This window comes from Rissa tridactyla, chromosome Z, assembly GCF_028500815.1.
Source record: "Rissa tridactyla isolate bRisTri1 chromosome Z, bRisTri1.patW.cur.20221130, whole genome shotgun sequence".
Lineage (NCBI taxonomy): Eukaryota > Metazoa > Chordata > Aves > Charadriiformes > Laridae > Rissa > Rissa tridactyla.
The window spans coordinates 50,678,667-50,706,023 of NC_071497.1; the positions used below are offsets into that span (position 1 = coordinate 50,678,667).

The window sequence follows — 27,357 nt, forward strand, 5'->3', positions numbered from 1 at the left end:
CTAACAACACAGTTATAAGGAATTCAGTTTTTGTTTGCTTCAGTGAAAATTAAGTCAGGCAGAGATTGATAGCCCTCTCCTAAAGAATTATTTGCCTGGGTGTGTTGACTACTTAGGCTTTACATTCAACTCATTAAACTTCGGAGCATATGAGTTTGTCCAGCTGACAAACCCATGACTACAGGTGACCATATTCCAATCTTCAGACTTTCCACAGTGTTCAATTTCATAGTTTCTTTAATTATTTTTTGCCAGACCTATGAATATAGCAAAAGTCATTAAAACAAAACATATTTAACTTTACTGACATTGGTGAAGCAGACCAATAGCTCAACAGCCTGCAATAAGTACTGACTTCAATTCCCTAAAGTCCAAAAGAAGAAACTTCCATAACACAACCTTAGTTCAGCTCATGCAAGCCTTTGCACTTGGCAGAAAAAGAGTAAACAAATGATATACTTAAAAAAAAATCTGAAGGAAGAGGTCAATAAAGTAAGTCCAAACACAAAATTCTAGAGTTATGTAGGAAGAAAGTGATGAGTATACATACTTAGTAGCATCTAGACCTTCATACAACAAATTGTTTTGTTTTATAGACTTAAAACATTCTGAGTACAGCAGCACTGGCCACAAACCACAATGATGAGAAATTTTGCGCTCCTTCACATGAATAAATCTTATCTTTGTGTAGCTGAACTATGTATTTCGGCACATCCTTGCCCAACTGATGTGATCAAATACCAGTCCGTACATATACATTACTACGCATGAAAATAAATGTGTGTACTGTGGACTGCAAAAATCCCTCTCTATACAGCTACAATTGTAGAAACAGAAGAGTAGACATACAACAATAAGTAGACCTATCTACACATGAAAGGAAAAAATGTCAATCTTTGTACATTCAGATGTAAACAAGAAACATTATATTCATTCCACTGGCTAATTGTGCTTGTGGTCATCCAAGACAGATCCAGTTAGATACCGGGGGAATGTAATGCCAAAGAGCCTGGAAGGAATGGACTATTGTATTTGACCATTTTCCATGTACAAATTAGCACAGCAAAAAAAAGAAATCCTGCAGAAAAACACATGTAGTTTATTACAGTTCCTAGTGTTATTTCTGTAAGTATCACAACAGCAACAAAGAGAGCTAAAAAAAGCTGCTGAAAAGATGCAAACAACAAATGCAAATGTAATTAAATGCCCTTCTGACATGAAGTGATTTGACTTCAACTTTGGATGAATACATGGCGGGTTATGGTTTTGGCCACATTTCCTTTGAGTTAGACAACTGTGATTTGCTTGCGTTAGGCTTTTATTTTTAAATCAATAGGAAGGGAAATCTTCAGAACAGAATGCCTGCTTTCTTTTGTTCCATTTAAAAGCAGTGTGTTAGTATTTCCTTAGCGTGCAGAAGTTCACAGAGCAATGAGCAAAATTCTCCAAATACCTGGTCTTAGTCTGGAAAGAGAGGAACTATCTTTTCAAGTTACTTTCATTCTGACATTACTTTTTCAAGACAGGAGTCTAGTGTTATGGCTCAGATTCTCAAAAGTATCTATGAAAGTACCTAATTCCCATTTATGCCAGGGAAACTGGATGTCTGAGTATGAAGCAAGTTCTAGGGCAGTTAACAAATAAACTAGTGACCCCCACAGATCTCAGTGGGGGTTGAGCACCACTCAACTGAAAATCAATACAATTTCTTATGAAGAAGGTTAAGAACCCCAATGGAGTAGTGAGCTACACTCACTACTACACCTCTCCAGGCAGTCTGCCCTGAAGTAGACTATATCTGCTGCCTAACAAGGGGAACTGAAAAGTTTATGGCTGCTACTGCCTGTGGGCTTGTCCATCCCCTTAGCATCACGCAAGTGTCTGGGCTGTGCAACTTCCCTGCTAAGGCAAGGATGTCAAACTAAGGCTTAAGGTGCTGCTTTGCTCTGCAGTTTCTTACCGAAAATACAGGAACGTGTGATAAATTATTGTAAGAGTAAGCATTTGTAAGCATTTGTTACCTAGCCTTAGTGATTACAACTGTGGACTTCCGCTGATGTTACTAGAGTGCTACATGCCTCGAGGCTGCTCATGCTGCTCAGTGTGGCCAAGGCAGGGGGTTTGGAGAGGTACAAGTTGAAGCACATAAATCCAAATTCTGATTGTCATAGTTTTCACATTCATTCCACCTACTTGACTAAAGGCTAAAACCTGTGAGGCTAGTAGCCAGGTCTGATCTGATGCTTCTTTTTTTTTCTCGAAAACATCCATGAGCTTTCTACCATGCCCTGCGTGAACTCATGCTGCAATAAACTGTAGTAGTAACATGTATACCAAGGTATCCTGCAACTTATCTCTACCTCTCTCCAAGCTGTAAGTTAAATTCTTGCATGTTTACCTAATCTCCTGCTGGAAGCAAGTGAGAGATTTTCCTGAGTATGGAAGGAGCAAAAGAATGGCCTGATTCAAAAAAGAAAGTTAAGCTTGCTCCACATCACTATTCTTAAGGCACAAAGAGATTTGGTGGGAGGTGGGGGGGAAATCTCTTGAGGCAGGGTAAGTCATGCAAATACAAACTAGTATAGTATGGAATATAATGCATAATAGTTGGCAGCAGAATGCACTATTTATTTTCATGAATCAGGAACTGAGAACTTAATTCACAAGCAGCAGAGTGAAGTACAAATGTTATGAGTATGAGCTTAACATGGGGCAAAATCCTACAGCCCTTACACAGCCTTGTTGAGTCATATCTCCTGTTGATCTCCCCCAAATTAGTACTGCACGATTGGCTCATAATATATTACAGTCATCAGGTTATAAACTTCTCATTTTCATAAATGAAAGATAATCTATGCTGACCTTATGCCATTTTGTGTGAACTCAGTATTTCAAATGGAAAGTAGACCTTTAAACAAAATAAGACTTTTAGGTTAGTCCAGATAGCATTCTTATTTCTAGTGATTAATAAGTATTTAGTGATTCTATATCCAAAAAGCGTTTTTTAGAAATCATAAAATATTTTTTAATAGCATTTCAAATAGGATTATCCCACTGTTTAGGTCCCCATGTGGCTATTAAAAAATGTATTAAGATTAGTTTACAATGATTACCATACATTATTTTATACAGATAAATAAAAAGATGCATGCTGTTACGAAGAGCATATATTTTTTTAAGATTCTTTGCTATTTGAAAGACTACATTCAGTCAAATGTTCAGAAAAAGACAACATATATTTATGCCAAGATGACTACGGTATCAAAAGTGTGTGCGCATTAATATTCTTACTGCAGATTTCTGATACCAAACATACAGCTCATACTTATAAAAGTAAGTATGAGTCAAAATGGAACATTTAATCTCAATCAAAGAGCAGAGCTACAGTGCTCAGCTGTAGAGCATCCCATCAGGATAATCAGGGCAAGTATGCAAGAAAATCATATAGTAACGATTAGCTTTATAGCCCTGAAGTATACCAGATATCACATAACATATCTTCCAAAAGTTGGTATAAACTTGTCTCTGTAATGAGTTACAGCCATAATGAGAGCTTATTTAAGCTGGCTGCAGGATAAAGTTCAGTACATGCTGTACCTGGTGTCTCTGCGTGTGCGCAACTGAAAAATATTTTTTCTTTTCTGTTTTTTTAGGAAGGAAGAAAACTCCAGGAACATTACAGCGTGGTATAGTTTGACTTAAAGAGGGAAGAAACAGCTCTTCTCTAAATCCCAAGCAGTTAAATCACCATTCACAGGTCATTGCTCTCCAAGTTTATAAAAGTGACGCCAATATCAACTTCTTGGTACTACCTGCAGCAACCCACAATATCAAAGTTCCAAGCACTTTAAGAGAAGGTAAGATTTACATGATTCATTGAAAACAAACACTCTATAACTGTGATCCTAAAGATTTGAAACATACCCACCCACATATAACACACACAGACACAGTACCAGCTACAAGCAATACGTATTTGCAGGAAAGAAATGGCATTTACCAGGACGAGGGAAGCCAGAAGCAGAGTGCCAGCAGCTGCCCAGCGGCAGCCCTCCATGGTGGGGTCCGTGCCGGACCTGGGGTCGGACACTTGCCCAAGCTGCGAAGCCCTCGGCTGGCTGCCTGCTGTCACATCCAGCGCTGGTGCGAACCTTCAGCCCCGCTTCTCCGCCTCCATCAGCCCCGCTCACATTTCCTGACCCAGGCGTGAGTGGGTGGGTGCGTTTGGGGTGAGCTGCGGGGAAGCGCTCCCCGAGCCGGCGAGCTGCCAATCCTCTCCCCCGAGCCCCCCCCACAGCTAGTCAGACACGCAGTACAACAAAGCCAAGGGGTCTAGGGAGAGTGTTACAGTGAAAGACAGAGGGGAAGAAAAAAGAGAGAGAGAAGAGGAGGAGGAGGAGGAGAAGGAGGAGGAGAGAGGCAGAATGGCACAGCTCAAGGGAGTGCTCTGCCTTCAGCTCGCCGTCCTCCAGGAGCTCTGCTCCACCACTTGCCATGAGCTGTTCACGCTTATTGCTAGGTCGGTAGCTCTCCTCCTGAGCGTGCATTGTTCCAGACAGGAGGGAAACTTAATCTGTGTCAATACATAATGTATGCCATAAAAGGCACCAATCGGAAAATGCTGAAATCCTCCAGGGAGAATGTATGTTTTACTAAAGCCTTGTATTCTCTACAGAAGAGTGCTCTCTGGAACCCTTTTACACCATTTGTTCTCCCATAAAGGGGTCTGACTCTGCTCCCAAATTGAAAAGCAGGAATGTTTCTAACAGGACTGAGTGACAGTCTTTCTGTCACTACTTCTTTTCTTTTGAGGGGAAATTTAAAAACTGCCCTATTCTGCATTAGAAGGAAAGTGAGTTTATGGGAGGAAGAATTTCGCACAGAAAGGCAAAGTTCCACACACCTCAAGAAAGCTGGGAACTCTACCTTTTTACTGTTAATTTGACAGACAGGAGTTTCAAATCACTGCTCTCACTCTGGTCAGAATTCATCCAGTTCTCATGCCTATGCCCCTGCATTGCCTGAAGTCTCCAGATTCTCCAACTCGTTTTTTTTTTTTTTTTCCCCCAGTCTGCCTGTTTGTTTTATTTTCTGAAGCAGAAATTGCAAACTGGATCCAAGAACTCTTTCTCAATGCAGTAGGCATTCTCCCACATGGGGCTGAGCCGAATGTCTTTTGCAGTCGCAACATTACGGTGCTGCAGGACACGCCACATCCAGATGGGCATGTAGAAAGCCCTGTCTTCCCTTAGCTCTTGACTGTGGTACCTCAGTAAACTCAGACAATGAAGGAGAAAAGTAAGGTACATGTGTATTAGGAGTGGAGAACAGTATGCTGGCAATGAGCCTGAAAAGTGACTGAAGTCAGAAGTTAGCAAAGGAAAGGGAAACTCTGCCAAGGGCACCAGGACTGGGGACAGAAAGGAAAAAGGAGCAAGTGTAGACCACAGACCATCTAAGAGAACTGCACATAAGCAGAAATGAAAAACAGCCTGGAGGAAAAGCTGGACTAGCAGATGGAGAGTGATACAGAGTTTGCAAGAGGAAAGGAACTGAGGGGAAAAAAAAAGAGTTACAGATGTTGGGAAGTCAGATAGGGGGAAAGAAGAGGGTCTGGCTTGGCATAACAGGAACAGGAACATAAACGCTGAAAACATCTGAAGGCCAAAATAGAAAAGAGATAAGCTAGACAGACCCAGGCTTGGGAAATTAGGCTGAAAACAGAAATTTGGAACAAGAAACAAAAGTAATTAGGAACAGCGGGAGAGACAGATTTCAGCTTGCACTGGCCAGCAGTAGCTTGGTTGGGGACCTTTGGGCTTGGTGGTCAGGGAAACAGGACAAAGAATACTGAAAAGTCTCAGTAGGAAGTTGCTACAATGGAAAACCAGCTAGGTGGAATGAACGTAGCAGGGGTGAGAAAAGGCCTATACCACCAGTGAGTCCTTTATGTGTCCAAATTCCCACACAGCAACTTCAGAGACCACCTCCTGGAGGAGAGGGGAGGGGTGGATCACTTCGCATCACCCTCTGGCTCATAAGTGGGGAAACCACTATAGGATGACACCATGGCAGAATTTACAACTTCTCATATTGCCCTTGAAAACTCGGGAAACTAAACATATAAAGCTACTCAAAGTCCAGTGTACCTTTTAAAAATAGCACCACCACACAAAGGCACAAATCCTTTGCTTCACCAGCAGTGTCAACACACACCTGAGAGCTGCACAACAGGATTTTTTCCACATATCTCCTGGCCACCGCTGTCTGTTTTTTCCTGTACTCGGTTCCTTTGTCCCAAGAAGGCTAACATCATAGGAGAAGTACTTACAGATACCCCCTGGAATTCCTGTATACAAAATTTTCAATGATGAATTTTTATGTTAACACAGCAAGGTTTGTAATATTGAATAGATTAAATGATGACTGCTTTTTTTTTAAGAACCAAACTGCTGCAATTATGATTACATGGCTTATAATAGATGAAACAACTGAGGAGAATGTTTTAATGACTATTTGTTTGTCTTTTTCTTTTTTTTTTTTTTCTTTCTCTTAGCCCAACTTTAAACCAAAGATGTTGCACTAACACTACATAAGCCCATCTCAGAATTCCTGATTTTGGACACTTCTTGTTCACCTTTGGAAAAGGTGGGTTTTTTAAAAGGAAGTTGTGGAGAGTATTCTTATCAGTGCAGAGGTCTCAATAGGCAACTGAATCATCTAAACTGGAATAACTGGATTATACTTGGCTTCCATGTATCCTGCCATTGTTCTGTTCATGGACCTCCCATTGCAACTGGTGGGAATTTTGCATGAAGAACGATGGCAGAGAAGGAAGTTAGTCATAGAATAGAATCATAGAGTCATTTAGGTTGGAAAAGACCTTTAAGATTATCGAGTCCAACTGTAAGCCTAACACTGCCAAGTCCACCACTAAACCATGTCCCTAAGTGCCACATCTATACAACTTTTAAATACCTCCGGGAATGGTGACTCAGCCACTTCCCTGGGCAGCCTGTTCCAATGCTTGACAACCCTTTCAGTCTAAAACTTTTTCCTAATATCCAATCTAAAGCTCCCCTGGTGCAACTTGAGGCTATTTCCTCTCATCCTATCACTTGATACGTGGGAAAAGAGACTGACACCCACCTTGCTACAGCCTCCTTTCAGGTAGTTTGTAAGAGAGCAGTAAGGTCTCCCCTCAGCCTCCTTTTCTCCAGACTAAACAATCCCAGTTCCCTCAGCTGCTCCTCATAGACCTTTTCTCTAGAACCTTCACCAGCTTTGTTGCTCTTCTTTGGATGCACTCCAGCACCTTAACGTCTTTCTTGTAATGAGTTGAAGGTCTTGTAGTAACGTTACCAAATTATGTGGCCTGCAATGTTCAGGCATGTTGAAAAGGTGATTTAGCTGTAAAGAGCTTTGTTTATTCAAGATATGTGTTTAATCAGTAGCAGAGCAGCAAGATGTTCATAATAGCATTGTAAATTGTATGAAATTCACCAGACCTAATATTTTGTTGCACATTTAAAATTCAGACCAGATTCTAAAATGCAGCTTGAATTTTGTTTTCACAACAAACTCATGCAAAACCCATAATTTTTTCATGAAACCACATGAATATCATACTTCCAACAGTTTGGCTTTTAGTTTTCCACACATATTTGAACCTAGAAATCAAAGTGAAATTCAAGGAATGGAAACTCACATGAATCAAGTCCAAAGGAAAGGTCTACTCAAATTCTTGCATACAGCTTTAATGAGGAGTCATGCCCAATATCTGCCAATTTCTACAGAGCAGTGTTGCCTCTACCTAAAGGCTCATTTGAATTATTTCTAACTGAAAAAAAAAATGAACTGAAAAAGAAGTGTAGATTTACTGAAAAATTACTTTAAGGCATGAAGTGCCTGGAAGTGTTCTGGAGCTGAATGTCTCCATATCCTGCTGTTCAGGTCCAGGGTTTTGTTATACTGCATATATGCATTTTGTGTGGAGTTCATTTATTTGTCTTGCTGAAAGGTCTTGCTAGGAACACTAGTTTGGGGGTGGGGGCATTTCTTTTTGGCTTGCATATATACTCAAAAATCAAGCCTATAGTAAGAAGGAAAAAAGGCCCTGAACAAGGTAACATTGCCTGAAAGGTGCAAACCCTCAGGCCCTGTTCATCTCCAAATGCTCTCTGCCATGCACCTTAAAAAAATGCAAGAATTCAGAGCAATAAAGGACTCTACCTGCAGCAGAAGTAACAGCTGAAACCTCGAGGGATATGAATCCGGATGGTGCCTACTGTGCCCAGCACTTTGTTTCACCAGTAAGACAGAGGTTGTTCTCAGCAAATCTTAATGCTACAGATGAAGTCCTCAGTCCTTTAAGATCATTTGCACAATTGATACTGGAGATTGGTGAGTCCAGGATTGCATTCGGTAACACTTTCTGAGTACACATATGCAAGTAAGTCGCCTCCAAGCCCTGATATTACAAACATAAGCCCTTCACTGGGAGGGCTTATGAGGGGAGAGTGAATGCACAAATACATACTATTCCATGTCGGGAAAACTACCCTTCCACTTTCTGTACTGATCAGTAGTTCGAGTTCTCCTTCACCTCTGACAGGTGTTTAAATTAAATCGGTTTGCATCTGTGTGTGAGAAGCAGAGCTTGTTATCGGCACCGTACACCTATGGCAGATTATATGAAATGGAAGTAGAAGCAAAGGAGGGTGTCTGAAGTGGTATTTTAAGCTCTACAGATTTAACAATACCTAATTTGAAAAACACACGTGCGGGCAGAAGAAAACGGTTAACATCAATATGCTTTATAGCAGGAAAGAGTGAACTCAGCTTTGGAGCTGATCTCCCTGGGGAGAATATGTTACCGTTTTCACTCAGAAGCCACCTGTCTCTTTCTGGAGGTTGGACCTCTTTTTTGCCATCAGGTCTGTAGCAACCAGCATTTTTTATTTCTTTTTACTTTTTCAGTTAACAGTTATTCTTAGATTTTTTTTCTCTTATAAGCCTGTATTGATTTCTGGGAACCTGGAAGCTTGCACAAGTACGGAAAGTGAGAAGCGGGAGGGAGTCAGTGCTTTATACAGAGCTTTAGATAGGATTTGCATTTACATGTGTGTGTGCCTTCGAATGAAAGCTACAAGGCCTGCAGTATTCTGGACTGCCTAGGGGAAGGTCACCCAGATGCACGTGACCTGTGATTGCGAAAGCACTTCCCTCGAAGGTTACGGCGCTGATGCATATAAAACCTTTACCTACACCTCTGACTTGAGATAAAATTCAAACATACAATAGCAGGAGCAATATAGCTTTGAGGAGTATGAACATCCATCATTCACACCTAGCAGGGCAATAGATAGATAGTTCGGACTTCAGATTCATTCAGTCTTTGCCCTGTATGGGACACTGGTTGCCACTGGCACTGGGGTGCAATGAGATCACCTTAGAACCTCCCTGTCTTCGGCACCCACGTGAGCTTCTACAACTAACGTGAGGAGAAGTCTTGAGAAAGAGGTAAGCAACACTGCTTAATCCATTTTGTTTAACTGGGCAGAAGTCAGACCGATGAGATGCTTTCGCATGAAACATTTTGAGCTTTCAACATTGAAGCTGAACAGTTGCTTCATCCACAGGAATTGTGGGAAGAGTTGGAGTGAATTCATATGTGGGGACTGCTTCTTTCTAGAAATTTAACTGCACTCACTGAAGTGGTGAGATACAAAGAGCTTCCCATGTTACACTGTCACCATTTACCTTATGAATTAAGATACCTATTGCACTTCAGTAACAGCCCTTAACCTTTGGCAGCAGAAAAATCTAAATCAAAATCTTACCAAAATATCTAAAAGTTTATAGACTCTTGCAGGGTTTTTCACAACAGTTTAACACTGTATTCATTTTTTTTCATTGCAAGGATGTGGTAATTTAGCGGATGAACCAGGCATCTTGAACTGACATGTTTGAGCTCTGGATTACAACAGCAAAATAGGAGAATTCTGCGATGCAGATGCAAAATTGCTTCCTCCTACTGTTTTGATGGAGAACCCCAGGTGAGACAGAGAAGGATGTATCCATCATTCTTCCAACATTGTTTCTCGCTCAAGCTTACTCCTTTCCCAGGGTGACACTTACATACCTTTAATATCTCTCCTCAACTTTTGGACATGCTCCTTGCGGGCAGTCTAAAATGGATTCTTGTTTTTAGAGTCATCCCAGTGCTTGTCTGTGAGTGGGCTCGCACATGACTCTGGGCCACTCACGCTTTGCTTCTGGAAAGTGAGCCTCTACATTCCAACTTCTTTTCCTCACACAAGACTGTTTCCCATATTGTTGCACTGCTGCATGATCCTTTTCAAGTCTACCTTCAGAAGTCTGTGCAATTTATTTATCCCCAGTCTTTCTGCACCTCTTTTCTCCCAGCTAGCACTGTACCTCAGCTTGCTCTAACAGTTGTTTACATGCCGTACTCTCTGAACAGCCCACAAAATACAGCAAATACTGGTTTTAGGTTTTACAAACAGGACATTCTGGGTGCGGGGAAACTAACTTGCCCATGATTTTACATGAAGTCACTGACAGAGCACAGAAATGGACGAGGTCTCTGAAGATGCAAACTGGCAGCCTTAGCTCCATGGACCAATATGTTGGTTAGTTCCATGAGAAATCACATTAAAGTAAATCTCATTTAACTATGCATGGGAATAAGAAACTCACTGTAAGCAGTATGTCAGTAAATTGACATTACCTGCAGGGTGCTTCCATTACCTTACAGAACACATGCAGATCTGGCAGTGAACTTCAAGCAAATAAGAGACTGGCTCTATGCTGACAACTCTTGCAAATTCTTGCAGTTTCATAGTCATTACCAGGTTTTTAACTCACAGACCCAGCTTCAGATGTCAGGTCAATATGTGAGTTTCACTTTTCATAAAAGTTTCTAGGCTCACTGCTGGCAAAAAATAGCTAGAAAACATGATCTTTAAAGCCTCAGATAGATACCAACAGCAGATACAAACAGGTTTGCATGCAATTATTGGAAGTCTCATCATTTGACCTATCAAACTTGTGATTTTAGAGATATTACACAACAACACATGGGGCTGATAATATTGCTTTTGAATACTGCAGGAACAGAGCCTATACTTTTGTAAACCACCCCAGCTGGAAGTCAGTTGGAGCGTTATGAGTTATAAATTTCTCTACTGAAGAAACAAAACCAAACCAAACCAAACAAAAAAACCCTCACACACTTTTTAACCTATTTGGATCTCTATTACAAGGCTTTTTTCTTGTCTTATTTTCCTTCTGTGTCAGTAGAACATAGGTAAATCTTCACATGGCTTTTAGCTCTTGTAATACAAATGGGATTAAATTACACTTTCCTTTTCTTTTTACCAAAATTCAGATTCTACAGGCAGGCTTAGACCATTGTGAGCAAACCTAAAATCGAGCAGGTAAAACTGCCAGAGTATCATCAAGGAAAGAATATGCAAGTTTTAAGAATCTTACAAAGAAACGAGGAAGAAAAGAAGACTAGGGAGTACATTTTGGATCAGGGTTTGGAAAACCCCTAAGGTGGGGGAGGTGGGATTGGTGTTTGGCCAACTTGCGATACTCGGCTGTGTCTGGATTCAGCTTTCCAAATTTTCCAGAAGACAAGGGGTGTGGAGGAAGGAGAGGAGTTGGATTCAAAACTTTTGGGTTTTGGCCCATCTCTTGTGCTAGCAATTAATGAGAACGCCTGGACAGCACAAAGCATACTTTGAAATGTTGAGCCAGCAAGATATTTAAGCAGTGGAGAAACCCTTCTTTCTTAGCGAGAGAGTTTTGAATATCAAAACACTAGTGAAGATGCCACGTGGATGGAACATTCACTCAGTCACAACGAGGTTCTCCATGCAAAAGACACAGAGTACTTATCCCCACATTGGCCAAGTTAACAAAGATTAACAATGCAGACGAACAGCAAGGATTATAGCACAAAAACACTGAATGTTCTGCTTAAAAGCTGGAATCGATATTGTTCTTGTGACAATCACAGAGATGAAGAAGAACTGAGGGTCAGCATTGAGGGAAAAAATCTTCCATTTAGAGCACAAAGCACATTTAAAAATATAGAAAGATAAAGAATATGTCATAAAACATGAGGGTAAGTGCTAGGATTTTGAAACAGCACAGGGCTCAAATGGCTGCAGCACACGCACAGAAGTGGAAAAAGGTATTCAGTGAAATATTTGAAACATATGGTTTTTGTTTATGTTTCTTGCAAATGTTTGAGAAAAGTGAACAACTCCTACCTGTATACAATCGTGACCATGAATGCACTATTATGTTGTAACAAAAATGTATTTATAAGCAACCAGTAAAATACTGGAAGAAATTATAATGTTAATAACTAGGAGGCTATCGTGTTCCATATTATATTTCTCGGCACTGCGGCTGACTATGCAAAGAGCAGCAGTTTCTACTTGATGGATTAAACAGTTTCAAAATGGTAGAAATATAGGAAGCAGTGAAACAAGACAGATAGTATTCTTCTTTTGAGCTAAGCAGAAAATATTCTCACTGTCAGCGAAACAGGTGAAAAAATGAAATAATTTTTATTTCCTGTGTTTACATCTGGTAGGATCTACTGACCTTCTAGTTTGAATTCATGAAGGTTGGCAACTCAAAATTTAAATCCATATGTGGACTGAATCTTCACAGAAAAGGCTCTTTTTAAAAATATTTAAAGAACAATTGTGGCTGGTAAATATATGAGTAGCTTGCACTGAGCCAGGCATGTGGTTAGATGATATAATCTTAAAGAGCCTAATCCTTCTCTCATTCATGGAAGAAATCAGGAATAATGAAAGTGAATTCAGTAGGGTCTTTTACAAACTAAAACAGGTGAAAATTGGAGCAAAATCTCAATTTGTATGGCATTTAGTCTGCATTGCGATTTGTTTTATCATGTAATTCACTGTGTGCTCGTATAATCTGAATTTCAAAAATAAAAACTTTCCATGTGGCAATTAAAGACAAAGATGATCGTGGCACTGAGTGTGACAAATACTCATTGAGGAACTGAAGAAAACTGTCTTGACTAAGAGCATTAAACCTTCCCCTCAAATGAGAATTATGTGATTCTCCAATCAAATCAATTACTGCAGTATACACAAATTTCTGAGCAATGGAAGATAAGGAGCACTGACCAGCTTTAACCAGTAAAGACTAAACCCCTAAGTCACACAGGAAGTTAATATCTGCCCCTAAACTTCATGCACAGTCTGTTTCGATCAAACTGATTAACATATATTATCAAAACGTATTAAAGGCACATTGAGAGGAGAGCAGATAATGTTGCATGGTTAAGCACACAGGACTTGGTTGGCTGGAGTTACTCAGAGTCAGAAGCCAAATGATTTGGTTCTATTGCACTTCTGATTTCCAGTAACTTTGTCAGCAAACAACGGAACAATTGTTCTTTAACTGAATTTCAGGACGAGATTATTTAGAACCATCATTTATCCCTGTACTTACTGGTTCAAGGCCTGCTGTGCCAACATTTTTTCACGGGAAAAGCACATAAGGCTGAGTCCTGCATCCTACTATAATTCAGAGCTTTAACCTCAAAGGCCATTTACCAGATGAATTCTCATGAGAATCTACTATTGTCAGGTATCTTGTTGCGTCATGCATGTCTTAATCCCAAAGCACAAAACAATTATGAGAAATGTAAGAGAACGAAAGGACTTCCTTTATCTGTGCAAGAGAAGCTTATAATCTGTCCTGGTTTGAGGTAAAACAGAACTTTCTGTTCAGTAATTTTACTTCTTAGCTAGGCCTCTTCTAACTCTCTGAAATTAACAGCATGTTGTGTCTAAGTGGTTCACTCAGAGTGATAAAACCAACGTTTACAGCTTGTGCCAAGGAATGGTATGCAGGGAGGCTCTTGCTTATCCTTATTGCTGTAACAACCAAGGTCAGCTAATTTTGTTATTTGCCCCGTTGGAGGGTCAGAAGCGGAAAAGCATAGAGGGGTCCCACCTGCAGGGAGGAACGGACGGGACAGGTGACCCAAAACTGACCAACAGGGGTATTCCATCCCATCTGCCCCATGCTCAGTCTAAAAGATGAGGGATCAAAGGGTCAGCTCTCTTCCTTCAATGGCTGACGTCTGAGGAGGACCCTGTCTGTTCATCTGCCTTTGATCCCGATCCCTGTGTTCCTGACTTCAACCCTGGAACCTGGTTCCCACCCGTCACTGAGTCCAGCCTGGGACTTCCCCAGTGCCTGCCAGTGACATCATCCTGGGAGCTTAATACGGTTTTGTATATACTGTATCCAGTTCATTATTTTCCTTTTTATTTTATTCTTAATATTTTATTAAAGTAGTTTAGTTTCTTCTAAACTCGTAAATCTCTCTTTATCTCTCCTCCTCCTCCCCATGCATGAGAGGCTGGGGGGGAGCGTCTGTCGCTGGCTATTGGCCGATTTGGCCAAAACCACGACATAGTCCCATCATCTTTGTATATTACAGATTCTCTGGGAGCTTTTTACAGTGTCTTTTAGCTACTTCATATGACAGACTGGCCTTTATTTTTGCACAATCTAGCATTTTGCCTGAAGTCATAGCTATAACAAAAATATCTTCATATATCTTTAAAAAAAACTCTTGGAGCCATCATTATAATTTGTCTGTCACCAGGTGCCATTTGCTTTATTTAAGCAGTTTATGCACTGACATGGATATTGTATTTCATGCATACTTGTTTCCAAAAGCTACTACTTCGTGATGCACCGCATAATCTGTTCTACATTTAACTTATAAAGCCTTTTATGGAGCTATCTTAATGCAGTTTTTGGCTTTATCTTCTTTCTTTTATTTGAGTCCTGATTTATAAAATTTGCTTTTATGTATCTTTGACATTAACAATTGTTCTGACCACTTAGGTTTGTAATTTTATTTGCCTGCACAACAGCACTGGAGTCAATAAGAAATATTCTTGTGCTGGAGTATACCTTTGTTCAGTGAAAGAGCATAACAGGACTACTGGCTAAAAGTCATTCTTCTGCAAAAGGCTTTGACGTAGTAAGAAAGAACTGTATCTAAATCATGAAAGACTATGGGGCAGATTACCTAGGCAATCCTAATTGCTTACTGTGGTTTTACAGCATTATTTATATGTAAAGATTTACATTTCCACGCTATGCGCTACTTCTGCCTTCTCCCCTTTCCTCTCCTGGCTTTGACCATACGTGTATGGACTTGTTCTTCTGTCCAGTGTCAGAGTAAAAGATAAAGCAGAACAGACGTGTTTGTATTGCAGGTCTGCATCGTATCTTCTCTGTGAATTGTGAGGGGGTGGTTGGTTTCTTTTGTTGGTAATTCTTTAACATTTATGAGCACAGACTTTCACTACACAGGGAGAAAAAGAGTAAATGACATGTCACTGCATCATAAAATTCTGTCAGGTTGTTGATAACTTGCTGTGATGCTGTCATCAGTTGTAAAGCTAATGCAGGTAAGCTGGAAGAAGCTAGAGATGAAATAACAGCTTTCAGACTGACACAGCAATACAGCACTGCACACCCAATAGTGTACACTATAATACACATTTTCTTATCTGTATGAAATACACCAAAGGCTCAACTTTCTAAAACCTATATGACATTCAGAAAGATATGCTCTAGCTAATAACCTGTATCTGGTGGGGAGAGGAAAACTGCTCAGAAATGCTGTGCAACAGCAGTGGGTAAGGTTAAAGAATTGTAGTTTTGTAGTATCATTTAGCAGCAGAGGCTATAACACCGGGAGTTTCATGTGTCTTTAATACATCTCCTACAGTGCCATCTGTAATCATTAGGCTTTACATTTCTAAGGCCTTTCTGTCCAATAGAGCTTTGTTTCCTTTAAGTGACACGCAGTCTTTTCTCGGAGTCTTTGAAATGCAGGCTGAGAAGCAAGCTGTATGCCATTAATCCCACTGTCCCACTAGTATTAGTGGTTAGGGGTAGCCCTTCCAAAGAAACATCCACCTCAGTTAAAAAGATGCCAACATACGAATAAGGGTCACCTGGTGAATATAATGCGCATTTAAGGATCACTGTGACAAGTCTCTGACAAACTACAGAATTAGATGGTTTCTTCAGTGTGAGTCATGTTAAACCAAGGTTTTGCAATTTATAGGTATGCCTATTCATTAGCATAGTTACCACCATGTGATTTAGAAGTATCTTTTATTTTCCACATTCAGATGTGAGGATATGAGATACAGGCAAGTGAGGTGCATGGTATGGTTAAAATCACATGAAGATTCTCCAGAAACGTCAAGATCCTAGTCAGTGATCACCAAACCACTCTTCGGCTAATTGTCTTAGCGGTAAATAAAATAAATTTCTTTTAAGCATATGCCCAGATGTCATGTGCTTTGTGTTTGAAGTAATGCTGCTCAAGGCTACTTTAATTAAGCAGCAGCTTTGCTTTTCTATTATTTGATACCTAGGAAGGTAAAATCCACCATTCCACCCTCTACAGTGATTGGGTGGGGTGGGAGAAAATAAAACAAATTTTAAATGTCTGTAACATCAAGATACAATTTTTGCTGTTGAAGGGGTACCCAGAAGTCTCTTTAGGAAGTTGGTGTGCCCATCCGAAGACAGCATTTGCTAAAGCACTATTGAAGTTACTGGTTCAAATTTTCTCAGCCTTGGCTTTATTTTCCTCTCCTGAAGCATGAATGTAGCAGTAGCTCCACCACTTAAGCTGTGGGAGAGACAGAACTGAGTTAAGGCTCCCCTCTGCATTTTAATGTTTTAAAAAGAGTTAAAAAGGAAAAAGAAGTACTTTTTACTGCATAATAAAATGTAGCAGCTCACTCTGGCCTGACAAATAGCCTAGTGATTCCAGTAAGAATGGAGAGGTGTTGGTCAGGGCAGAGTCAAACTCTGCAGCTGAGATTCAGTACTTGAGGAGAAAGGCTTCCTTTTCCACCTATATTTTTCTTCCGCTCATTGTATGTTTTCTTTTATTCTTCTGGGAAACACTGAGTCTGAGTGTTTTACTATGGCATCACCACGTAACACGTAGACTGTACTGCTACTGTTCTGCAAAACACTGGGCTGGACCTGCACAGACAGAGAGCTTGCCATTTCCCCAGTTTATATGCTGTGCACTGCACATGAAAAAATTTTACACATTGTTCAAGGGTATTGCCAGAAGGGAAAGCAATTAAAGTGAAGCTTCATTAGGGAGAAATAATTATGAGTTTAATTAAAGAGCATGTATTTGGATTATAAATAATATTTTGCACAAAGTTTTAATACTTTCATTTCCCATCTCTTAAAATTTCTTCCTGTTTCCATTACAATGAGCATTTTCCAAACAGTGGTTCTCACTGAATCTGTGGTTCAGTAACATGGATGGTTGATTGCATTTCAGAGAATCATTTCTTGATCCATAGTAAGAACAAGACATAAGACTCTATGTCAGGGATAATCAACTGAACACAGGAGTTAGAGCAGCATAGAGAGGATTCAGTTGCATCTACTTGGCAACCATAAAACAATGCATCTTGGAATAAATAGCACCAGATTTTCCAGCATTAGACACACAGTTACTGGCTTCTACATCACAAGATTTTTGAAGTGCCTTGTGTGACTAAGAACTTTTCATGATTTTCTTGAAAGCACATGAATACATGCTTCCTCAATGTGTGTGTGTGTCATCACTTGCAGTGATTTATCCTGCTTCCTTCCTGTGTATCTTGACTGGTGCAACTAATACAGTTTCAGGAAACATAATAAGCTGTATTCCTCAGAAAGGTCCTGAGCCAAAGATATCAGGCACTCACATAACTAATGACATGTGTTGGTGCCTGACCCAGATGATTTGCAAAGGTATATTCATTGGCATTGGAGTGCTTCCACAGAAAGTGGATTTTTTAAGAGGTAGAGGCCTATGTTTGCATGGTTCATTCTTCGCATCGACCTGACATCTCTGCCTAAAAGCCTGTATGTGAGTTACTGAACTCTTCTGAAAACCCAGTGAACAGCATAGGATCAGGCTTTATATGCTTGCTATACCCCTGGTAAGTATTTCCAGTTATAAGCTTCTCTGAAAAGAATGCCTCATCTTCAAAACACAGCCCCTGAGATAAGTGAAAAAGTAGCTGCTTTCATAAACAGGATAAACTAGGCATTTGCATGACAAAAGACTTACAACCACAACAACTAGTAATCTGCAAACCAAATCATCGGTATTTTTAGTGCCATCAAGTCTGCATATTAAGTTCTGTGGGCAGAACTGTTTAAACACAGCCAGGATATTTAACGGCATGCCTGTAAGAAACAACATTCTTCATTGACAGTGAGGGGCCTAGAGCATGGGGCAGAGTTGTAGCAAGGAGCCATCATGGCGATTGCTCTCATACTTTTTACAGTATTTGTTCCATTTGTTAGCTAGGAAATACTGTTGGAGCCCCATGGAATGTTAAAGCAGGTTCTCTCATACTGTACTGCATACACTTTTAGGCACCAGTTTATAAGGAGTAGCTTATCTGTGTAAATTTTGCATGATGAAGTCACGGTGCTTTTTCTTACACCCCTCCGTTCCCCAAATGGTCCCAAAACGGGCCACTAGAAGCCAGCCAGGGATGCATACTGCACCTCTGCGTGAAGGTGTACATATGATGTGTGTGCCAGAGGAAAGAGCAAGAGGCTGGTGATGCTGATGGACTGGCTCTCTACTCGGATGAGCAGCCGACCGCTGCAGAGAGGCCAGCAGTGCGGCAGCCCCCTCTAGGGTATGCCGAAAAGATCGGGCAGAGAATAGCAGCAAGATGGGAAACAACTTGGGAGGGGATGGCAGGGACTAGCCAAGAGTGAACCCCCAAACTCCCACTGGACGGCAAGAAAGAGTCACCTCTGCGAAAGGGTGCACCTCCAGGCACGTTGGCAGTTAAGCTCCACCACTGCCCTAAAATGTCCCCTTGATACCCCAGTAAGGGGTTGTTGCAGAGTGAAAATGTGATCCCCTCCAGATTAGAAAACAGAAAGACAACAGGCAGTAGGTAGATCAAAGTATGTCTGTCATCAAGAATGTGAAAATAGCCGTATTGATTTAATTTTACTCAAACGGGTTCGTCTCAGTTGTTTCAAGTAAGTAGCAAGCTGCCATACTATCCCAGGTGTCTTTCTCTGTAAGGTTACTACACTTTTTTCCCCAGGTGAAAACAGCAGAAGTGCTCAAGTTACAAAGTGGAAGTTAAAACCGTTGTAATGGGCTCCTTAATGAGCCCCTTTCTCCCATCCTTGTCGTTTCTCAAAGAATTCAACATCCAGAGAAGGCAGTGAAGTACCCTGGAAATGACATCTGTCCACTTCTCTGACAGAGCAGCAAAAATAAAAGCTGGGAGCACGTCACTTTCAATGGCAATTTTCAGTGCTCGGAGTAGCCCATGTTTCACATGGCTGCTGCTTTCTAAGTGCACCGAGTAACAGAAATGTCACATGGTCCTCTGGTATTTATTAACATGCCACTCATTGCATTGTTACGTTGGTGTCTGTGTTTCTAACTGAAAGATTGCTTCTGTGAACAACAATGAGAAATAGTACTGTGTGCCACCTTACTAACCTTTCAATATAGGCTATTCACTTTTCTTCACAAAACTTATCTGTGTCAAAGGAAAAAACGGCTGGGTCAGATTCTCAGTATAGCCCTACTGATTGCATGCCTTCAGTTGGATGATACTTGAATTCAGTTTGCTTTTAAACACTGAATAAGCAAGGTGGATGCACAAAGTCATATCAATACAAGTGAAAGGACTTATTTAGGAGATCTTTAAATTTATTCAAAGTCTCTATAGGAGAGATATTAAAACTCTCGTTCTTCAGTAACATAATGCTGTTTAATGCTGTAATATGCAATGGGCCAGGTTTTGCCTTCAGATGAACCTAAATGAAGTCAACAGGCGTAGGGACCCTACACACAGATTTTGTGCTAGTGAACAGAAGTGGTTTTCCTGCTTAGACACCATCCTTTGTGGAAGAACTAAGAGTTCAAAAATGCTTGTAAAAGCCTTTCTCAAAGACATTTTGTCAACTCTGATGACTTACATACTGCAATTCACTTGAGAGCTGCGGCACTGCATATGAAAAGCTCTCTAGAGCAGAGCACATTTTGTTCTCTGACTGCAATGCCAAGCACACAGACTGCAAGTTTACAGATTGTAGGCATTAACTGCAAGCAGTAATTATACTCATACACTTTTGTTTGAAAGTTCAACTCAAAAATCTTTTGCTTTCTCTTATGCTTTCTATTTTCCTTGCTAAGAAGAACAAAACCAAGAAGTAAACATAAAATAAATGTAAACAGAGAAATTTCAGCACAACCCTATCAGCTCAAGGAAAAAAACTTCACAGCTAATTATGAAATAAAGCCAATCCGCAGGAATATTGTTATGAGATAATGGTTTCCTGCTGCTTGATTAGTGTTGTTGTAGGACAGAAATGTTTGTCTGCACAGTAGAAGACAAAGGTCTTGTGACAGTGATCAATTAAAACAACACTGTTTTTCTTTTATCATACAACAGAAGGAGATAAGCCATTCTTGTCACATGTCTGTAGTGTTGATACTGTGGAGAGAGCAGTTTTTACTATGACTGGTTTCTAATGGCCTTCAGGACCATGCAGTACACACGTGGGTGACAGGCAGGTAGGCAGAAGAAACTGATGAGGAGTGAGAGGAAGCTCACCCCTGTGTCTACAGGGATGGTACCAGCAAGGGGCAAGGGGAGCTCTGCTAAAACCATGGCTTTGGTTGGGCCCCTCTGTTTCCACCAGCATGATGGTATTCTCCATTGCCCAATTTTTCAGCCACAGGGGTCAGATGCCTTATCTAGATCTGCAAAATCCCATAGCTGATGTCTAGAACCTCTTTTTGTGTTGAGTCCAATGCTTGTTTCGATACCTAAGTTATTAACACGTTTATCCTAATAGTTCCTGAGACCAAATCAAACTTGAACTGTAAGCACCAGCTCGATTGCTTTACTATCTGGAGAGCAAAGACGTTTTGCATCTTGGATTTTATAATACTTTTATATTTTATTTATAATACCATTTTTATAATTTGAACAAATTAAAATTTCATGTGGTACTAAATCATCAATCAGATATAACAGAACTATGAAAATAAATTGGAAATTTAATTTGATAATATTTGTACATAAACTGTGCAAAAATGACAAAATTTATTTCCAAAGATACTGGAAATACACATTTTTAACCATGAAAATGTTTGCCTCTGGGTCTTGTTCCATCTTCCTTAGTTATTTTTGTTATTATGCTTAAGGCTTAGAATTTTTTCTACTCACTCACAAACCAGATTAGAAATTCTCTAATGCCCTGTGGGTTTTTGTGTGAAAGGAGGAGGAAAAGCAAGAGAGGAGAGTCACTGACATTTTTATTGTCTAATGACAAATTAGAAAAAATAGACAAAATGGTATTAAGAAATAGAAAAATAATGCTGTGTATACTCTTTTTCTGAAAGAAGAAATCCTCTTTTTACCTTTAGTGTTATATATTTCTTGATAATATAATCTCAGTTCAAATCAAAAAGTCGTGGGAAAAACGATTTTATTTTAATTTAGTGCCTTTTAAACTTACAACACAGGCAACTGATTCAAGACAGACTTTTGCTGTGTACATAAGTGACTGACAATGGTTCACTATATAGCTATGTGGTGAAAATCAGAAACTACTTAAAGAATTAGTAATTTTAAAATTCATTCATACAAGGTAGTAGTTCTGCAGGAAAAAAACAAAACAAAACAAAACCATTCCCATTTCATAAAAATATCCTGGAATCAATAGTCCAAAATCACAAGATTTTCCATGAGGACATATAAATGACATATCAATTAAGTCAATGATACCACCATTTCCCACGATCTCTAAATGAAGAGGAGCATCATGCCTTTTGGGGGAGGAAAAAATCTTCCAAAGATCATCTTTTGTGGTGTTGCCAATGATATTCAACTATAACCAAAAGAAAACTAAGATAAAGTTCAAATTGTCATTTATTATTTTTATTTCCTCTATTTTTGTTTGGTAGCTTGCAGTAGAACACGTGTGAATGCTTATAGGTTTTATGGCTTTTATGGATGAGTTTGCCATGTCTTACAAATACTGCATTGCACAATATTCCCATAGCACCCATGCGGGAGATGTCACATTTTATGTCTTTTTTTCATAAGCACAGAAAAGTTTGCTTCAGCATCCCAGCACAAGTCCACCTCCTGTCATCATCTCGACTACCTCTGTGGTGGAATCATTTCAATACAACATGACAAGCTGACCTTTTACAATGGCCCTAAACAGAAACAAGATCCTCACCAGTGTCAGAGACCACAGAAGACATACCTGGTCTTACCTACGGAGTTCACAAATCTGTGCCGGCTTTGGGAACGAAGCTGGAGTCTCTGGACTAAAAAGCTGACTAAAGGAATTTCAGCTACCAAGGTACTGAAGTATATGCATGTAGGCAATTCTCATGCTTCTCTTTAATATTATCTTTAGCAAAATGGCTAGGTCACACTGCTCACACTGCTTTTTTAAAGTATAAAATCTAAAAGATGGTGTCTGTAAAAGACATTGGAGGACATTTGCAGCTGTCATGGTCCCAGTATCTTTATAAGGTGAACCTAGTATCGCAAAATCAGCACATCAGCTACTGCTTATTTCTTTTACTGGTACGAAGAATACAGCTTGCACTCTTTGAAGAATCATATCCCTTTTCTCTATCCCTGAATACATTTTCCTATGCCTTGCTTTTCTTTGAATCTTTCTTTACATGCTTCAGCTCTTTCAGTCTTCTCTTCCTTGCAATTCTCCTCTTCTTTTCTGCTTTTGTTCCTTCTTTTCCTCCCAAGACAGGGAACAAGAGCATGATACCAGATCATCTGAGTCACCAGACTCCAATGTTACATAACAGTTGGAGACCCATCACAGGTTCAAACCAGACAGATTCACAGAATACCTACCTCACGTGCTTCCAAATAACACAAACAAAGTCAAAACCAAAACCCCCAAACCCTAGACCTCAGAATGAGAGGTCAAAGGCATTGCTAATATCTATGCAAATGCAGGTCATCTGTTGGCAAGCAAATGATGGTAAGTAAAATTTTCAGAAGACAGGATTTTGCCTAGCCTGGCTGTTTCAACAAATTGGTACCAGTTGAGCTTGCTCTTCGCTCTTCCTCACTGCCCTCTAGACAGATATGCAAGGTTGGAAGTGGTGGAGCAAGGAGTCCCAGTGGACACCAGAGCCCATCATCTGGCTGGAGATGTCTAGAAAGAGGGCTCTGCTGCAAGACCTCTCCATAGAAGAAAAAACAGCCTGCAGTGAAGAAGGTTGGCCTCTCACCATCAAAGAAAATACAGCCGATAAACGTTAAAAGCCAGAGACTGAGCAGCGAGCAAAACGGGAATTACAGCACAAAGCAGGAGGCCTGAGGCTCCAGTCTGAAGGCAAAGGTTACAATGATTTTTGTAAGGAGCAGCCAGAGACCAAGGGTCTCTTACCTAGTTTCTAATGGTTTCTAATGGTCATGCTGCTACAGAAAAACTCAGCTGAAGTCCCAGAGAAAACAATACTTGGCAATGAAAAATTAATAACTGAAAAAATCACCACAAAAATACGGGAGACTGACAGGAGATCCCTCAATTTTCGATAACCGGATAGCAAGATACAGATGGTTTTCCTGCTGTTGCTGCTCAGATCAAAGCAAAGATTTTCAAAAAAGAAATAAGTAGTGTAAACTTATTGCAAATATTATTCTACTTTCCTGCATATTTTGTTAAGCTCACGAGACTCTCAAAGAAAAAGTGTGATTCTCCTCTTGGCTGACACACTGGCTCCTGCAGAATCCGACGGGAGCCCAGGGAGGTAGTGCTGCTCACTGTCCGGCAGAACAGAGCTCCAGGGGTATGTGCTTAGGAAATGAGATCCTGCTCACAGTATGCAACTGGTTTCAATAGAAATGAGATAATTACTGCTCACAGGATCTGCAGTTCCTGGGTGTATTCTTCATTTTAAAGTCTAAAAAATATTGGCTAATGGGATGTGCCTCTTCTTTACTGTGTATATATATACCACATAAATATATGTGTGGTATACATATATTTCACTGTATACCACACAACAGTGGGGATCCAAACCTACCTATTGTATAAAATAATCTAGGAGGTTCTTCTGCTCTTTACATCTACAAACAAAGTGCAAAAATTAAATTCATCATCTGTGATGATGGATAGATGTTAACCTTACCAGAGTGGCTGGTAACAGGTAGGAACAATGGGAGCTTCTAATGCCTCTATTAGATTAACATTAATTTAATAGTCTAGATACTACTATTCCTGTTCAGTGGTTCAAAATTAGCTGAAAATATTTTACAGGTTATTACTTGGGTGTTAACCAAAGCAGCATGTCTCTCCAAAGCATTGTCACCTTTCTCCAGACTTTAATTTTGTTTTCCTGCAGAGCCCAAGGAAAGAAAGAGGAAAAGGAACAAGAAGGAAAAGATTTAAAATTCAAAGTGGGGAGACGGGTAAACCATTTTTTTCATGCTTCTGCATGAATGCAATTCTTTTCAATCCTAGTACTTTCCAGCTGTTTCAAAGACATCTTTTGATGACGTATTGCCCCCTTCAATGGAGTTAAAAGTTGGCAGTGCTGTTCAGAAGACAGTTCGCTATGGTCCTCCTCTGGCAATATGGTGGGAATTAGTGTATGCATAGCCTCTTTAAATGAATGGGAACTTTCCCAACTCATGACTGCTCACATCCTATAATTTCAGATTTGTTTTAAATGATAATTTAGAAATTGACGTGTTGAACTGACATGATATGCATATCAAGGAATATTCATAATTTAATGCCTATACCCTTCTAAAGGAAAATTCTGCTTGATGGCATACTCGAGAAAATTTTGGGAAATCTTCCTAAAAGTCTCGAAATGACAGTTACAGAGACATTATACATCTTAACATGTAAGTATCTAACATACATTAGATACATTATGTGTCTAACATGTATCTTAATAAAAGCAAACAAGGGACATGTGTACTGACTGTCTAAACTATTTGGCACTGAACAGTGTGATAAAAAATGTGTAAATACCATCCAGACAAAACATTAAAAAATTAAAGAATGTCCATGACTTCAGTGATGTGCAAGTCATCAACAGTATTGACTCATGACTGCTACACACCAGCACTATGAAATCATAACTCCAACATTTTTGTTTGAATACAGATTTTTAAGTGAAATGTCCAAAGCTAGATTCTCTGTAATTTTTTCCCTTTGACACAGTTTCACAGATTCCCTCACTAGTCTTCTGAAAAAAAATTTCCAAAAAGAAAAAAAAAAGTGTCATTTAATAAATTTATCATTAGTTGGCTTTTCTTATGACTGTATTTACCTTACACTTTTTACTGTGTCTCAAGTTAGGGAGATTTCCTATCATTTTTTTTTTTAAATACAGCAGAATCAATGGGTTTGAGAAGGGAGGAGTTTTGCAGCTGGAGGAGAGTGTGTGGAGGAGAGAGAAAAAGGGAGAGAGGGAGGCATGACCAGACCCACTGACCCTTCACAGCCCCTTGACCCCTGACTGACCCAGGCTGGCTCTCCTCCTCCTCCTTTTGCCTCTTCCAGAAACCACTCAGCTGCCATGAGATAATGAAATTTTGCTGACCTAAGAATGAGAATAAAGTCACTCCGCCTTTATCCGAGAGGAATGGGGGGAGGGAAGATCGGGTTTTGCTTTCACCGCTGAGAAGTCTGGACCTGGCTCTGGAAATAGTCATAAAATTTATAAAACACCAGTACAATGCATGCATTCCTGCATATTTGAAAGAGAGGGAAAAACATGTGAAAAGCAAGGGGTTTGACTCTCCAGGCCCTCCATATGTGGAATTTCCATCCACATCAGTTGGAGCTCAGTATATGAAAGGCTCGCAGAAGCAAATCCAAAAGGATATGTAAAACCAGTGAAGATTTTTTTTTGCATGTGAAACCCGAAGCATTTAGCTTACTTCACAGAACAGAGAGTGCTACCCTGAAGGCTTCTGTAAGTGTGATTCAATTTTAATCAAAATAGTGTCCAGAGAACTAGGAAAGCAGAAATGTCATTTAATTTATATCCAGCACCCCCCCCATCCAACATTCATTTTTCCTGCCCCCACCACATAAAAATTCCTCCCAAGAAAGAATGTAAAGTGCTTTTTTGAAGATGGTAGAGATTTCCATTATACCACAATGCAGTCATTTATTAAGCAAGGAAAATGAAGTTTTTGCAAAAAAGTAATACAATATGTGGTGGAAGCTGCAAAAGACATTAAGTCAAATTTAGAAAGTCTAAACTTGTGAATTCCAAGCACAGTTGTGTAATATTGCCCAAAATAGTTCCGGCACTAGCAGGAATGGACACAAAATTTATTTACTTATACGCATATGGAAAATTTATTTCAGTAAACTTCTATGCAATTTGCAAGATCAGAACTCAATGTGTAACATATACCAGTGAAAAAATATTTGCAAACCACTAAAATCAGTACATTGCTTTTGATTTATTATGACAGAGTTTTAAGACTCAAAGAAATGCATATTGCAGAGCTAACAGGGAAAAGCAGTAGCTGAACCATGAATTCTTTGAACTAGTGTAGCTATGTTTTCAGTTGTATTTGGAGGACTAACAATAGGCAGAGGGAAATTTCACATATTATATGCAACTACTAAGTCCAAGAAAACATATCTAAATATAATTCAGCATAACATAATGTAAAATAACATGCTGTTATAAAGGGCCCTGCAACGCTGTGCTGGGGAGAAGTGCATATGCTGATATATGGAAACATATCGGTAAGAAAACATAGGAATATATCAATGAAATGTATTTTCATCAGAAACATTGTGCACAGTCATTCCAATAACAGCCAGCTGAAACTCCGGTTCTGCCAGCTTTTTTCATGGGCCGGTCAGGAGCTTGGACGCCTAAAATTTTGCATTGGAGAGAGTCTTGCCATCCAGACCTGACCACTGAAGGTTGTGGGCTTCTTAAAACCTGTTGTCCCGGGGCAGCCCTACCATGCATGCTGCCCCCCAGGTTGGGACGTCTCTCCTGCCCCAGAGTGGCCTGCAGTCTTCTGCCTGTGTGCCAGAAGCCTCGGCAGACCAGGGTAACAAAAAAGTTAGGTAAAAAAGTTAGAGTTTCCTGAGGATGTTCTAATTACCTCATCATGTAATTCTGAACAGAAGTGAACTCAGACATGTGGTGCTGAGAGAAAAGATTATTGCATAATAATTTTGGCA

At 39.9% G+C, this 27,357-nt stretch overlaps 1 protein-coding gene across 2 annotated transcripts in view; it reads right to left on the reverse strand.

Moving 5' to 3' along the window:
* ADAMTSL1 (ADAMTS like 1) overlaps positions 1 to 27,357 on the reverse strand; it is a 468,821-nt gene that overhangs the window by 195,173 nt on the left and 246,291 nt on the right. The window contains exon 1 of one of the 2 annotated variants that reach the window (XM_054186242.1): positions 4,001 to 4,240. The exons of the other annotated variant lie outside the window; for it this stretch is intronic. Within the exon in view, the coding sequence (XP_054042217.1) occupies positions 4,001 to 4,057 (57 nt within the window). The 5' untranslated portion in view covers positions 4,058 to 4,240. Of the gene's footprint in view, positions 1 to 4,000; positions 4,241 to 27,357 lie in introns of those variants that run through there. 2 annotated transcript variants of the gene reach the window in all.